The sequence below is a fragment of the Globicephala melas genome, chromosome 1, assembly GCF_963455315.2.
Source record: "Globicephala melas chromosome 1, mGloMel1.2, whole genome shotgun sequence".
Taxonomy (NCBI): domain Eukaryota; kingdom Metazoa; phylum Chordata; class Mammalia; order Artiodactyla; family Delphinidae; genus Globicephala; species Globicephala melas.
The window spans coordinates 174,983,222-174,999,318 of NC_083314.1; the positions used below are offsets into that span (position 1 = coordinate 174,983,222).

Below are 16,097 nucleotides of genomic sequence, written 5' to 3' on the forward strand. Positions count from 1 at the left end.
GCTATTCTGTGAACATGCCAGGCATGCCCTGCCTCAGGGCCTTTGCACTGGCTGTTCCACCGCCCAGAACACTCTTCACCAAGATATCTACAGAGTCAACTTCTTCACCTCTTTCCAGTTTTTGCTCCAGTGTCAGCTTCTCAAAGAGGCCTCCCCTGACCATTTTATTTAAAATTGCAATCCAGTCCCCCCACCACTCTGGCACCTGTGAGCCCCTTGATTCTGCTCTTTCTTTTTCTGTAGTACTTGATTTCACCTCCCAACATATAATGTAATGTATTTATTCATTAAACATATTGTTCCTTGTCAATCTCTCTGGGCTAGAATGTCAGCTCCATGAGGGCAGGGGCCTTGGCATTGCTCACCAATAGATTCCAAGTGCCTAGAACAGGGCTGGGCACAGAGTATGTGCTCAAAGAACATTTGATGAATGAATAGCAAATTCATCCAAGTCACTGCCCTGGCTGTCGCCATGAGAAGAAAGCTACCTAGGCTGCAGGCTTGGATTTCTGCAGGTGAATGAAGGGGTATCCATGGTCTGGAGAAGGGCCCCCCAACCCAGAGCAAGATATGCGGGAGATGCTCACATGTGCTACTCGCTACAGATTCCAGCACAGGCTTAGAATGTGGCCAAGTTCTCCTCCAGTCTTTCTGGTTCATCAAAGATGAAAGTCCCAGAGCGGGTGATGCAAATCCATCCTTAACACCCGCTAACCTCCCGTCTTAACAAGCGGAGGGTGGAACCTGGTTCGGAGTTTCTGCAGTCATTTGTGTGGAGCTGGATTTAATAGCACTCTTTTGTTTTCATTCTGTTTAACTTCAAGGTTCAATGCTTCTACTTATGGCAAGTGCTACTGGTGTTCCACCGACCGGTTTAAAATGTACTGATGTTGTCTTGTGGGAGAACACCCACCACGTGTAAGCTGCATGCCAAGTGCCTGGTGTACAGTGATGGGCACTACGGCCCAGGCGTGCCCTTGTGGTGCTTCCAGTCTAGCGGGGAGACAGAGGATGGAAAGTAAACAGTCTGGTGATTTATAACAGAAGGAACCAGCAGTGCTACAGTGGAGAACGCCAGGGGCGTGGATGTGTCCTTCAGTACCAGGATGGCCTCACTAAGGAGGGCATTGAAGCTGAGACCTGAAGGTGGAGAAGCAGCCAGACATGTGAACCGGGAAGCTAACCGGGAAGCGGGAACAGCATATGAAAAGGCCCTGGGGCAAGCACAAGTTGGGTACATTTGAAGAACAGGAAGGAGGCCAGTGGGGCTGGAGCCAGGTGAGGGACAGGGAAAGTGGCCCATGACGGGGTTGGAGAAGCAGATGGGGCCGTTACCTGGCGAGGAGTTTGACTTTTTTTTTTAACATCTTTATTGGAGTGTAATTGCTTTACAATGGTGTGTTAGTTTCTGCTTTATAAGTAAGTGAATCAGCTATACATATATCCCCATATCTCCTCCCTCTTGCATCTCCCTCCCTCCCACCCTCCCTATCCCACCCATCTAAGTGGTCACAAAGCACGGAGCTGATCTCCCTGTGCTATGCGGCTGCTTCCCACTAGCTCTCTATTTTACGTTTGGTAGTGTATGTATGTCCATGCCACTCTCTAACTTCGTCCCAGCTTACCCTTTCCCTCCCCATATCCTCAAGTCCATACTCTATGTCTGCGTCTTTATTCCTGTCCTGCCCCTAGGTTCTTCAGAACCTTTTTTTTTTTGTTTTTTAGATTCCATATATATGTGTTAGCATACGGTATTTGTTTTTCTCTTTCTGACTTACTTCACTCTGTATGACAGACTCTAGGTCCATCCACCTCACTACAGATAACTCAATTTCATTTCTTTTTATGGCTGAGTAATATTCCATTGTATATATGTGCCACATCTGCTTTATCCATTCATCTGTCGATGGACACTTAAGTTGCTTCCATGTCCTGGCTATTGTAAATAGAGCTGCAATGAACATTGTGGTACATGACTCTTTTTGAATTATGGTTTTCTCAGGGTATATGCCCAGTAGTGGGATTGCTGGGTTGTATGGTAGTTCTAGTTGTAGTTTCTTAAGGAACCTCCATACTGTTCTCCACAGTGGCTGCATCAATTTACATTCCCACCAGCAGTGCAAGAGGGTTCCCTTTTCGAGGAGTTTGACTTTGATCCCAATTCTTTTCCTGAGTGATTTGAATACCCCAGACGAGAGTGGCTAAGAGACCATCGCAGCCCCCCTCTTCCGAGGCTGTCTGTGGGTTGGGTGAGGACACCTGTGCTGCGGTGTCTGTCTGTCTGCCTGGCACCTGGCTTGTGACATCAGAGAGCCTAGCCTTCCTCACTCTTGGAGACATGGCCATGGAACACAATAGGACTGAAATCAGCGAGAAGGGCCAAAGTCTCAGCACAGCTGGCAAATTCATCCTGCTGCTCCTGAAACAGGATTAACCTGATTCTGTGGCAGAGAGACACCAGTGACCCCAACTAAATCCCCTCATTGTCACCACTCAGCACAGGAGAACCAGCGAGTTAAACTCAAGTTTCTTTTCAAAGCCTCCTGTGTGGGCAAGGCTGCTTCCTTTCCCCTTGGGGCACAGGGTGCTCCTTGGAAAGCCATTCAGCACAGCAAACCTTGCACCCCGCACTCTTTCCTTTGTTTTCCCTGGTGCCTGAGGTTAGGGGGCTGTCCAGGTTCAGATCGCAGGCCTGGGGTCTTACTGGGAAAGCAGGGAGCAGGGTGTTCATGGCCCAGTTTGAATTCTAGCTTCACTCTCTTTTTGTGTGACTTCAGGAGAGCTGCTTCACCTCTCTGAGCCTCAGTTTCTTCATCTATAAAATGGGTCTAGGGCTTCCCTGGTGGTGCAGTGGTTGAGAGTCTGCCTGCCGATGCAGGGGACACGGGTTCGTGCCCCGTTCCGGGAAGATCCCACATGCCGCGGAGCAGCTGGGCCTGTGATCCATGACCGCTGAGCCTGCGCGTCCAGAGCCTGTGCTCCGCAACGGGAGAAGCCACAACAGTGAGAGGCCCGCGTACCACAAAAAAAAAAAAAAAAAAATGGGTCTAGTGATAGCATCTACCTTAGAGGTTGTTAGATTAAATGAGTCCGCTCATGTAAGAATTTAGCCCTTTGAATGCCACAGAACGCGTGCTCAATAAATGTAACCATTATTATTACTATTATTATTATTGTTCTTTGCTGAGTTTGCCCGAAACTGCCAGGTTAGTCAAGCATGCCTCACTAATATGTCACCCTCGCCCCACCCCCCAAACACACGTAGAGACCTTGGCTGACAAAGTCACACCGAGGAAGTGACCACTCTGATCCTGAACACCCCCATGTCCCAGAGGGAGCCCCCCAAAGACCAGCCTCCCACCCAAAAGACAGAGCCTCCAGCTGGACATTGGAGAAGGTTCTGGTCCTGGCCCTACCCTCACCTTCCAGCAAGAGCATCTTTTTTTTTTTTTTTTTTGGCCGCATTGCACAGTATGTGGGATCTTAGCTCTCCGACCAGGGAGCGAATCCGTGCCCCCTGCAGTGGGAGCGTGAAGTCTAATCCACTGGACCGCCAGGGAAGTCCCAAGAGCATCTATGGAGAGGACTTATGTCCTCGACAGGGTTTTCCTGAGGACAAAATGAGCTCATGGCCAGAAAGGGCTTTGGGAAGGGAAGAGCCAGATCTCATCACATCACAAAAATGCCCCGCAGCCACCTGTGTGGTGGCTGCTTGGGCAGGACGCACACCTGCAGGATGCTCAGCAGCAGGCGGGGGTGGGAGACAGAAAAGGAGGAAGGAGGCCTCAAGGCAAGGGTTTCAGCGCTGGTGCCCATCCCCGCCTAGTACGTACCAGCATGCATTTGATGGGGAAATCCTTCAGGCCTCTGTTCCTTGGGGAGGCAAAGACCACGGGCAGCGTTTTGTGTGGGGCTTGGGTGTAGCCGATCTCCATCTCATCCTGTGAAGAGAGAGTGCAGGGGAGGCTGTTACGTGCGCTGCCTGGGTCTCAACCCCCAGCGCAGGGATGGGGGTGTGGAACCATCCACACGCTCCCCCTTGCCGTCAAGGGCAAACGCACGTGGGACATTCAACTCCAGAGGAGGGGCTCCGGGAAAGCAGAGCTTACTGTCCTGTATTTGAACCAACGTGTAGTGGAATCAATGGCGTGCCCTTCACTCTCACTCCTGGTAAGTGTCCGGCCAGATGCCAGGGACCCATGGTGTACGAGCCTGTCCTCAAGGGGGGATCCAGGAGCTGGACACTCACCACCCGGTGCTAGGAGGTGATGGGAGGGAGGTGAGGGGTCTTCGGGAACACGGAGGAGGGACTCCTGATTCAGCTGGGACGGGTCAGAGGAGAGTTCTTAAAAAGAACCTACTGTATAGCACAGGGAACTCTACTCAATGCTCTGTGTTGACCTAAAAGGGAAGGGAATCTAAGAAAGAGAAGACATGTGTATATGTGTAACTGATTCACTGGGAACAACATTGTAAAGCAACAATACTCCAGTCAAAATTAATTTTAAAAAAAGAGAAAGAGGGCTTTCCTGGTGGCGCAGTGGTTGAGAGTCCACCTGCCGATGCAGGGGACACGGGTTCGTACCCCGGTGTGGGAAGATCCCATGTGCCGCGGGGCGGCTGGGCCCGTGAGCCGTGGCCACTGAGCCTGCGCGTCCGGAGCCTGTGCTCCGCAACGGGAGAGGCCACAACAGTGAGAGGCCCGCGTACCGAGAAAAAAAAAAAAAAGAGAGAAAGAGCATTGCTGAGCTGAGGCTGGAGGGCAGCAGTAGCTCCGCCCCAAAGGAGGGCAGGTGAGGCCCCGGCCGAGCCCATGGGGCAGAGACGGGGAGGGTGCAGAAATGAATCGGGTACACATCCTGCCTGTATTTTAGCAGGCAGGCATGATCTTGGACACATCACTATTAGCTGAACCATCCGAAACTGCCATTCTTGGAGGTAAAAAATGGTGGCATATCAGCCATTTCTTCTGGTTCAACCTGATTTAACACAGATGGAAGGATGAGAAAGGAAGAGAGGGTATTATTGGAGGCTTAGAAGAAAGAGGAATGAATTCCCACTGGAAGGATTGAGGACATTTACGGAGGGGATTCGAGCTGGGATTGGACGGGACTGATTTTGGACGTGGGGGTGGGAATGGGGAGGGCGGCTGGAGAGAAGGAACAGGGCTACGGGATGGGGTGGGAGCAGGGCGGGCAGCATGGAAGGAGAGGCACGGAGGCTCAGTCAGCCCGCCAACTGCCCACTAGCACCACCCAATGCCAGGTTCTCGGTGCTGAGCTGAATGAGACTCCCTCTCTGCCCTCAGGGGGCTCATGGCACGACGGGGTGGAGGGGGAGCCTGGCACAGAGACGGAATGGTGATCCAGTGTGGCCGGTGTGGGACAGCCAGATTGAGAGGCAAGCTGAGAAGGAGGAGATGGGAGCCATGGAAAGTGCTGGAGCAGGGGTGTGGCCTGGCCTGGTGGCCGAGCCCGGGAAGGCTGGCTTGGAGGGAGGCTGCTAGGGGGAATGGTTGAGCTCCAGCCCCCTGCGCTTTGCAGCATTTCCTCAATTTCCTGAAGTTGTCTGAGAGTTTTCAAGTAGGAAGGTGGTCATCTTGGTGACCACGGCGGGCGTGACGTGGCCACAGTAGATGTCAGTGGAGTCACTTGCCTGAGCCCTCCGTCTGTGAGGAAACTCAGAGGCTCCTAACTCCCCGCCTGTCTGAGGAAGGGTGACCAGCCAGGTGCTCGGCTGAGCCCTAGGAGCCCAGGTTCCTGTGTCCCTTGACCCTCAGGGATGCGCCTCCTGTGTGCCTGGGCCACGCACCTGCATCCACCGGTCATTCGTGCTCTCCTCCTTGGCACAGACCCTCAGCCTGCACCTGGCTTTCTTGGCCAGAGCAGCCACTGACTTCAGGAAATCCTCATTTGCAAATAACCTAAAAAGAACAGAAAAAACAACCTCCTTAGTGCCCTTGATTCAGCAGCCAGTGGCCTTGGCTGGCCTTGAGGGGGCAAGCTGGACCCCCTGGGGTGTCTCTAGGGATGGAGCAGGACCTCAGGGCTGGATGGAGGAGGGGAGGGGCACGGTGGGTGCTCCAAGGCACCTGGAGCCTGGACAGAGACCGCAGCTCACCCTGTGTCTCTGCTCTTAGCAAGCATAGCTCGCTAAACTCTGGTAACAACCCAGGAGGGGAGCTAGTGGGCAGCCTTCCACCGAGGAGGAGACAGAATGAGGAGGTCAGAGCTCAAGGTCACGCCATCTGGATTCGAACCCAGGCCTTGCTGGCTTCCAGCCTGCGTCCTGACCATGGGGTTACATTCTCACCCCTTCTGCCCCAAAGCAATGGGAAGAGGAGAGGGGAAGGTCCCCCTGTGACCCCGCATGGTTAGCAGGCGCTCTCAGACTGCAGGAGGGACGCCGAGCCTCCCCCGGCAACTTGTGAAAACACAGCTGGGCCCCGTCCCATCCCCAGAGTCGAGACCCAGCGGTTCAGAGGCTGGCCCAGAACGTGCATTTTAAATGAGTGTCCAGGGGTTTCTGGCGCAGAAGGCTCACAGGCTGCCCTCTGAGGGGACAAATTATTGCATATCACAATTATTATGTGCAGCAGGGAGACATTGAGGGAAATGAGCCCTGGGAAGCTGGCGTCTGGGGAAGCCAGGCCCTCCACATAGAAGTCTGTGCTGTGATGGCCGCCCTGGGGCTCCAGGGGGTGAGAGGGGTGCCGTGGCCCCAGGATCATGCCGTACCTGGAGGGCTGTTTGTCTGCTGGGAGAGAGCAGGGGAGGCTCAGGTCTGCGTCCCTACTTCTGAGACCTTGTCTTCTTGGTGTGTGATGCCTTCCCAAGGCCGTGGCATCTCACCCCTAAGGATCCCTCACAGCGGGATCTGGCAGGAGCCTCCCCTTAGGAGGAAGGGACTAAAGGCCCCGCCCTCGCCCTCCTAATGGAGGTCCAGGAATGGAGTGATGAGGGTGCCTGAGTCATTCACAACTTTGCAGAAAGTCCAATATACGTTATAGTTCATTCATTCATTCATCCATCCATTCACTCCCTATCACCTGCTCTCAGCTGACACCTGGAAAGACCACGGTGACAGTCACTGTCCTGATCCCCAGGGAGTGCACAATCTCCTGGGTAAGTAGGGAGGAGCAAAGACAGTAAAAATTACAGATAGTAGTAAGTTCTGGGAGGTCAGGGAAGGCTTCCTGGAGGAGGTGATACCTCCATAGAGGCAAGGAGTTGGTTTGTGGCCAAACCAATGTCAGTCTAATCGCTGAGGTTTGAATGGAAGTCAGATCAAGTTGCGCCTCTGCACAGCCCTCAGATGGCCCCCCACCTCCCACAGACTAGAAGCCACAGTCATTTCCTGCCTCCCTGACCCAGCCCCTTCCCCTCTGGCCTTTCTTCTCCACCCTCATCCCCCCCCCACCTCAACCCTTGCATTATGCACTCCAGCCGAGCCAGCCTCCCTACATTCCTCAAGCCCATGGGCACATCCCACCTCAGGGCCTTTGCACCTGTGGTTCCCTCTGCCAGGAGTGCCATTCCCCTGGGTGTTCCCACACCTCTGTCTGCTCAATGATACCTTCTGGGGGAAGCCTTCCCTGGCCCCCCTTTCCCACACCCCTCGTTCTCTTCCTCTTCGCTGTTGCATCCTTCTGTGTAGCATTTAATGCCGTCTGAGGCACTAGACACTTTACTTAATGATTTTACATATCATTGCTCTCAACCCGCTAAGATGAAAGTGACATGAGGGCAGAGACTTTGTTTTGTTCTTTGCCTAGAACCGAGCCCGACACTCAGTGGCAGGTGCTCGCAAGCCGCTGAGAAGTTACTGATGTCTCTGATCACCAGGTTGTTGGGGAACAAATTATTACATATTACAGTTCTTATGTGCAGTCAGCTTGGATTCAGGAACCTCTGTACACAACAGTCCTGTGTGTGTGTGTGTGTGCGTGTGTGTGTGTGTGACAGAGACAGACACACAGAGAACAGCTACAACAGTCCTTGGGAGGGAGGTCATTTCCTTCTCAGTGCTCATCCAGCATCAGACATCATCTTGTTTGCTGCATTTTGTCTGTGCCCTTTCTACAAGGCAGTGGGCAGAGATGTCCATCGTGCTTACTGCTGCATCCTCAGTTCTTAGAACCTGGCACAGGGTAGGTGCTCGGGAATTATTCACTGAAGTGTGTGTGAAGGGGCTGAGTCCCATTGGCTGGGGTGGGAAGGGAACACCAAGGTGACGGCCAAGGGCGACTCACCATTGGCTCGAAACACCTGACTTTATCCATCTCAGACTTGGCCACATGGAGCACCAGCTGGTGCTTGCTGAAGTCCCTGGGGGTCTTCGTGCTCAGGGTCACCAAGGACATGTCCTTCAGGTCTGGAATGAGAAGGGCATGGCCTGAGACGCAGGCCCCTGAGACTACGCCCCCCCCCCCACCCAAGACCACCCTTCATCACGTCACCTGCTTTATTTTCCTTATGCTCGTTCCAGGATTTAAACAATATTTTTCATTTTAGAATTAAAGGAATTCAAGGTTTTGGTCCTCTCCCACTAGGATGAACTTAGGATGTAAGCTGGCCAAAGCAGAAATCACATTTATCTTGTTTGTTGCTCTGTTCCCAGCTCCGAGAAGCATCTAGAACAATGCCTAGCACAAGGCAGGTGCTCAATAATTATTTGTGTGGTGAATGAGTGGAAAGGTTTCTCCCCGGGGCCTGCGTGGGAAGTGAGCCAACCTGAATAGTGGCCGGCAAAGGCTTGGGGAGATTGAAGATGGACGAGAGTCAGAGGCTGGACAAGAGTCACGTGGTCAAGGGCACTGGAGTGGGCGGGGTTTGAACCCTGGATCTCTGTGGGCTTGGGGAGGTATTTCAGCTCTCCGTCCCTCTGCTTCCTCGTAAATACACAGGGCTGAGCGCAGAGCCCACACGGAGGGAAGGGTGCAGTCATATGTGTAAAGTGCGTATTATAGCGCCCGGGCTGTTTGGTTATTACTGTGTGCCAGGCAGCGTGTAGAGGCTGCTCCCTGGCATCAGGCCAGGCCAACTCCATGCAGCTTTAAAATGCATCCATTTCTAGGCCATTCTAGCAACTCCCCAGGAAGGCGGCAGCTGCTGCCCTGGCCAAATAATCCTGCCCCCCTCGGCGCCCTCCTCCAGTGCAGGTCTTCCACCCTGGCCATGCCTCAGAGGTGTGCCAGCAGGGACCCTGCGCCCAACTTGTGCCCCTAAACCTGCCCTGGTGTTGGGATGCCTGGGTTCAAATCCTGAGCCTGTGACTTACTAGCTGTGTGACCCAGAGCAAATTGCTTAACTTCCCCATACCTCAGTTTTTCCATCTGTAAAGTGGGGGTGAGGACCATACATACTTCTGAAACTTGAGCTGAAGGATCAAATGAGTTAAGAATTCTGAACTGGTCCGAGCAGTGCCCAGCCTATGGCAGGGGCTCAGGGCTGCTCTGGCATGAATTTGGGGCTCTAGTCAGGCTTTCATTTTGAATTATTTTGGGCCCCAGGTTTGACCCAAGAGCAGAAGTTTGGGCTGGTTAACGGGCTGGGGATGGAAATTGGGCCCTGGAGGAGGCATTGGGAGACTGAGCGTTGCTCCCAGCTCTTCCCTGGCTGCTGTGTGACCTTGGGCAAGTTACTTGCCCTCTCAGGACCCCTGTCCATTCCTTCACCTACATAACAGTCATGCTAAAAAGAACATGCTTCCAATAACCCTGGTTTCTGAGGTTGTTACAAGGCTCAGGACAAAAGGCTTCACAAAAAGGCAATGCTCTATTCCCATTGGTTCTTGGGGGGTCTTTGCCTTTGCTGTCAAGCTGGTCATCCTTGCAGTCCACAGTGGAAGATTTGGGATTGTCTCTGTCACAGTTCACTAGCAGGATGGCGCCCTGTCCATGAGGGCCCCAGGTCCAGGTCCTCTGTGGACACCCAGCAGAGATGGGGCACACTTAGGAACCTGTGTATGTCCCTCCAACTCCTGGGAAAGCCCAGCCACCTTGCCCTAGCACCTCGATAGCCTTTTGTGATTTACACATTTTGTTCCCACATCAGGTAATGTTTTGGTCCCAAGAGTGGATTTTTGCCTGCCCCAAAAGTCATAAACAAATTCCACTCATCCACTTAAAAAAAGGAGTCCAAGACAGTAAAATTGATTTCAACAGCTTTTAAAAACTGTTGGATTAGCAAACCAAACTGCACTAAATATTTGTGTCTAGACTCAAATCTAAATAGCTCCTCTTCTGAGAACTCTTAATTACTCCTTCACCAAAGTGTGGGCACTATTCTTAGCAGTTGGTTACTGTCTGCCCAAAGATGAAAGCAAATGGAGCAGCCCCTCCCAGCAGGAATCTAATAGTGATGACATCTTCTGTTTGTAGGAGAGCATTCTCCCCCAGGGAATGACTGTGTTTTGGGAGGGACCCAAGGATGAATTCCACTCCCAGAGCTGTAATTCTTCCCCCCACTTTTGACTGACCCCACAAAGGGATATTAATTTTTGACAGGTCATATCATCTTAAAGTGTACACCAGCATATGGAGAATTCCCTGGCGGTCCAGTTAGGACTCGGTGCTTTCACGGCAGGGGGCACGGGTTCGATCCCTGGCTGGGGAAGTACTATCCGGCAAGCCACACAGTGTGGCCAAAATAATAAATAAATAAATAAAATACAGTGCACACCCGCACAAAAATGTGCAGGCAGCTTTGGGGTTTCAGGGACACCCTGAGGTTTATCCATGGACCCCAGTTAAGACGATTCATCACCTGTGTACGACATCACCCTATATTTCTGCAACATACATTCCCTCCCCCCACCTGGCTCCTTCCCTCCTCTATCCCCTGCCTCTTTTCTTTATTATTCATCTCATGTGAACCTCTCCAACCAGTAGCTAAAGTCTAGTATAGGGGATTTTTTTTTTTTTTTTTTGTCTGCGCTTTGCGCTTGCGGGATCGTATTTCCCCGACCAGGAATCGAACCCGTGCCCCCTGCAGTGAAAGTGTGGAGTCCTAACCATTGGACGGCCATGGAATTCCCCATAGTATAGGGAATTTTTGAGCCAGAGTTGAGACCTGCCTGCAAATTTTCTCTCTGCTGTGCATGAACTGGGTGAGTCTAGTTTCCAGTTTGTGGGACAACACATTCTCTGAACCCACAGTCATGAAAATCTAGTTTTGTAGAATAGATGGGACCTATGTAAACCAAAACGGTAATGGTATTCGTGATTTTAATTTTCTTTTTTTTCCTGTTCTTCTTAAATTTGTTTCGTTTACTATTAACATGGATACATGAGACAGACCGCTGTTCACCTCATCACCACCAGGGGGCGCGCTAGGAGAAGCCAGTGGAGTTACGGGAGCATTTGGGGCGCCGGACAAGATCGAGCCATACCTGGTCCTTCCTGCCTCCAGTGGACTTCATTTTGCCAGTGCGAGTGAAGTCCGCGCTCAAGGAGATTTCTGAAATCACGGGGAGTAAGAGGAGAGGGATAGTGAGGGTGCAAGATGGGAGCACTCAGTCTGGCCCCAGGAGACCTATCTGCACAAAGGCTTCTTTCTCACTGGTTCAGAGGAGACACAGCTTCTAAGACACCCCCATGTCTCCCAAGAAGAAGTCTGGCTGCAATTCTGACAGCAGAGCCGGGGCTTCTAACCACACACATTCTCCTCTCATGGAGGACCTGCCACAGCTGTAATGCCAACCAGACCCTGCATGTCTGGCCATCCGCAGGGGTCTCAGAAAGAGTTCCCGGCCACCCCAATGGATGTATGGTACGAAGCCCCTGAAAGGACACCTTGCCAGGCTCTCAAAGGCCTCTGGCCCCAACTCCAGCCCCAGTGACTTTGGGGTAGGGGACATAGTGGTTATTCCAACCCCACCTGGCTCTTCGTTCTGTGTACCGTGACTGCACTGGGGACAAATCACAGCCCCAAACATACCCTGCTCTGTCCAAATGGCATGGCTGAGAAAGCATATGTTCGCTTCTGAATCCTTCCCCTCTCATCAGAGCGCATGACTCTACGGTCGTTCCAATGACATTGTGTAGCGACCCCGTGAGCTCACAGAATGAGATTGACCTAGATGACATTTTAAACATATCCATAGCCATGTATTGATGTTGGGCCATAGAGCATAGCGCTTGGTGGCCAGAACTTCCTGGCTCCTTTGCTAACCAGCTGTGGAATCTTGGGCAAGTCCCTTTACCTCTTGTACCTCAGTTTCTTCATCTGTAAAATGTGGTAATGATAGTGCCAATTTCATTGGATTGTTGTAAGGGTTAAATGCAAAGTCTTGGCACCCTGCCTGGCATAGAGTAAGTGCTATATAATAATAACAACAACAATAATAAGTATTATTATGAAAATGTGTATTAATGAAATAAATGAATGAAATTCATTAATGAAAAGAAACCTGGAGCTTTCACATGCTGTTCATATATTTAATGTATGTTTAAATAGTAATAATAATATTATGATACTATTGTCCCAGATGAGGTCAAGTTAAAAATGTACTTTATTTAAAGAAGAATACTAAATAAATACGAGTACAAGCAGATCACTGATGTGGCAAAAATGGTGAAGATGGGATGTAAATAATGGAATTTGGGGAACACTGGTCTATATTATTGCGTAAAACAGTCTCAATGGGCTTCCCTGGTGGCACAGTGGTTGAGAGTCTGCCTGCCGATGCAGGGGACACGGGTTTGTGCCCTGGTCCGGGAAGATCCCACAGGCCGCGGAGCGGCTGGGCCCGTGAGCCATGGCCGTTGAGCCTGCGCGTCCGGAGCCTGTGCTCCGCAATGGGAGAGGCCACAACAGTGAGAGGCCCGCATACCGCAAAAAACAACAACAACAACAACAAAAAGCAGTCTCATCATCTACTTTTTCTCATAAATATTTGAGGTTTCAAAAAGGTATAGAGACTCGTATGTTGAAAATCCACGTACCACTTCCTAAGCTGAGAAATAAAATATTGAGACGTAATTGAAGCTTCCTGCAAACGCCCTCTCTCCCCAGCTCTATTCTGGGTTCACTGACTGGGGAAGGAATACTTATGAACTACCAGATGCATGACTGGCTAGAAATTATCCTTTTCTCTGCTCAGTCTAAAGTAAGCTTCAGGGTGTAGTTTCTCCTGGAGAGATGCCTTGCATGGGTGTGTGTGTGGAGGGAGAGGGGTGGTGCTCCAAGGTCCCTGGCGTCACTTACCGACCCCAGGGATGTAGAGCAGGACTTCAACTGGAGTGGTCTCGGGTCCATAGTGTGAAATCTGAACCTATAGGACAGAAGCCAACCACTAATGATTTCCCTTAGTCATTCAACAAACACTAACTGGCCTGCTATGTGCCAGCTCAGAGCAGGGTGCTGAGGAGACAAGGATCAGGCTCCCAGCCTGTTAGGAACACCCCAGCTGGTGGGAGCGGAAGGGGAGCAAAACACTCAGGTGACTATGATGTACAGAAGAGGGTGCTTTGGGAGACCAGGGAGGCAGCGGCTTCCTCTGCCTGTATGGTGTCAGGAGTTCAGCAGATGGGGATGTGGTGGAAGAGGCATTGGAGGGAGAGTGGCAGCACCAACTCCCACTGCCCAAGGTTAAAAATCCAGGAAGAACCCATCTGATTGGCCCCGCCTGGCCAGAGGAGGGCAGAGTGTCAGGAACCACACTTCTAAGCAAGATGACGGAGGGGAGTTCCCCAAAGCAAAACCAAAGAGCTGCCACCAGAGGAAGGGGAGCTCCTGAGGGTCGCACTGAGGTGTCTCGACCTCTCCTGCAGATAGTAGGAATCCAGGGAAGTGTCACATCCACTGTCACCTTGCATCTGGACCACAGCATCAGCCTCCTGACTGGTTGCCCTGCCCCCAGTCTGCTGCCTAGATCTAATTGACTCACTACACTGCAGCCAGTGGGTCTTTCTAACATACATATGTGGTCTTGTTACTCATGGATGAAAGGTTGTCATTGGCTTCCTGTTGTCCTAAGAGAATGAGGTCTCTGATGCCAAATTCTCTAATACTGGCTCCCTCTCTCCCTCACCTTCCCTCCTACCTTCCTTTCTTTCCATACAGCTCTTCCTCAGCTTCCCCGACACACATCTCACCCTCTTATCCAGAGTGTGCACACAGGCCACATCCCCTGTGTAGAGCTCTCGCTTCTCTTTTCCTCTCTTAAGCAGGTCATTGATACCATCCATCAGCTTGCCACTTCTCCCAGGAAGCTTCTTCTGATTGCACCCTTGCTGACCGGCTTTGATGTCCAAGGTCTGTATTCTTACAGCAGGCAACAACTCTGCCCCAGGAAGTATCCTGCTTGGCCTGTCCTGCTGGGAACAAGAGGTTGTTGTCCCAGATCCCTGTGGGAATCCTGGAGGGTCCTGTTGAGTGCATCTATAGTCAATGCGGCTACAGCGGGTTGAATGGTGATGCCCCAAAAGATACGTCCACGACCTAATCCCTGGATCCTGTGAATGTGACCCTATTTGGAAAAAAAGATCTTTGCAGATGTAATCAAGGATCTTGAAGTGAGATCATCCTGTATTGTCCAGACAGGTCTTAAATTCAATGACAAGTGTCCTTATAAGAGCGAGGCAGAGGGAAATTTGACAGGTTGAGGAGGAGGTAATGGACCACGGAGGCAGAGATTGGAGCGATGTGGCCACAAGTCTAGGAATACCAGCTGCCACCAGAAGCTGGGAGAGACAAAGAACTGATTCTCCCCAGAGCCTGCAGAGGGCTGGGGCTCTGGGTCGACTGAGTGGTTGACCTGTTATGACCTGCTGACCTCCTCCTACACATCCCAGCCCACGGCTGCCACACTCACCTTCCGGTCACCTGTGCTATCGCTGGCAGCTCTCATCTTCAGGCTCACCTCCAGCCCAGGGTCCAGGGGCCACTTGGAGGAACCTGTGAGATTCTTCTTGGCTGGACGGCGGTGGGCAACATCTACGACCACTCCTGGGGAAGCATTGATGCTAAAGGATGTGCAGTCCTTGGGGGCAGAGCTGTGGAAGAGACAGATGGGGAGGACAGGGGGACACGGTGAGGCAGTGCCTGGCCCACTACTGCTCTCCCCACTGTTCTTCCTTTCCCCACCAGTGTGGACACCAGAAGGCAGCCAGACTGACCCTGACCATGGGAGTAAGTACTGGTAGGTTGTCAGGAGGTAGTGAGAAACAGCAAGAAAATCCCCTGACCTGGAGAGGTTACGCTTGAACTAGGAAAAGACACACACACACAGATGTATGCATAGAGTGATGTGTGTACCCGAGGGTTTGTATTACACAAACACGCACACACAGTGTTGTGCATATACGAAGAATCGCACGAACAGTACAGACAGGACTCTGAAGGACCTTCCCTTACAAAACAGCTGGATCATGGTTAGAATATACTTTTGTATTTATTTATTTTTGGCTGTGTTGGGTCTTCATTTCTGTGCGAGGGCTTTCTCTAGTTGCGACAAGCGGGGTCCACTCTTCATTGCGGTGCGCGGGCCTCTCACTATTGTGGCCTCTCGTTGGGGAGCACAGGCTCCAGACGTGCAGACTCAGTAGGTGTGGCTCACGGGCCTAGTTGCTCCGCGGCATGTGGGATCCTCCCAGGCCAGGGCTCGAACCCGTGTCCCCTGCATTGGCAGGCAGATTCTCAACCACTGTGCCACCAGGGAAGCCCTAGAATATACTTTTCAAAGCATTGCTGAGATGTGAAAAGTAAGGGAAATTGCCAAGAATTCCCTTCTCTGTATACACACACACATACACACACACAGACACACAGACACACACACAGACACACACACATACACACACAGACACACACAGAGACACACACACAGACACACACACAGACACACACACACACATCTCACTGTGGTTAAGAATACCAAAGACATGGGGCTTCCCTGGTGGCGCAGTGGTTAAGAGTCCGCCTGCCGATGCAGGGGACACGGGTTCGTGCCCCGGTCTGGGAGGACCCCACATGCCGCGGAGTGGCTAGGCCCGTGAGCCATGCCCGCTGAGCCTGCGCGTCCAGAGCCTGTGCTCCACAATGGGAGAGGCCACAGCAGTGAGAGGCCCGCGTACCGCATAAAAAAAAAAAAAA

The 16,097-nt window shown here is 51.8% G+C and overlaps 2 protein-coding genes across 2 annotated transcripts in view; both read right to left on the minus strand.

Annotated features, from left to right (window-relative positions):
- The window catches only part of LOC115863736 (protein-arginine deiminase type-3), a 62,935-nt gene that overhangs the window by 3,650 nt on the left and 43,188 nt on the right, over positions 1-16,097 (minus strand).
- Positions 959-15,130, minus strand: LOC138842918 (protein-arginine deiminase type-4-like). Its single transcript, XM_070046868.1, has 10 exons — positions 15,090-15,130; positions 14,818-14,998; positions 13,209-13,275; positions 11,392-11,459; positions 9,808-9,922; positions 8,248-8,373; positions 6,581-6,753; positions 3,834-3,941; positions 2,329-2,419; positions 959-1,140 (listed from the first exon to the last, which is right to left on the minus strand). Exons 1-10 carry the CDS (start codon positions 15,128-15,130, stop codon positions 959-961), a joined length of 1,152 nt encoding a protein of 383 aa, XP_069902969.1.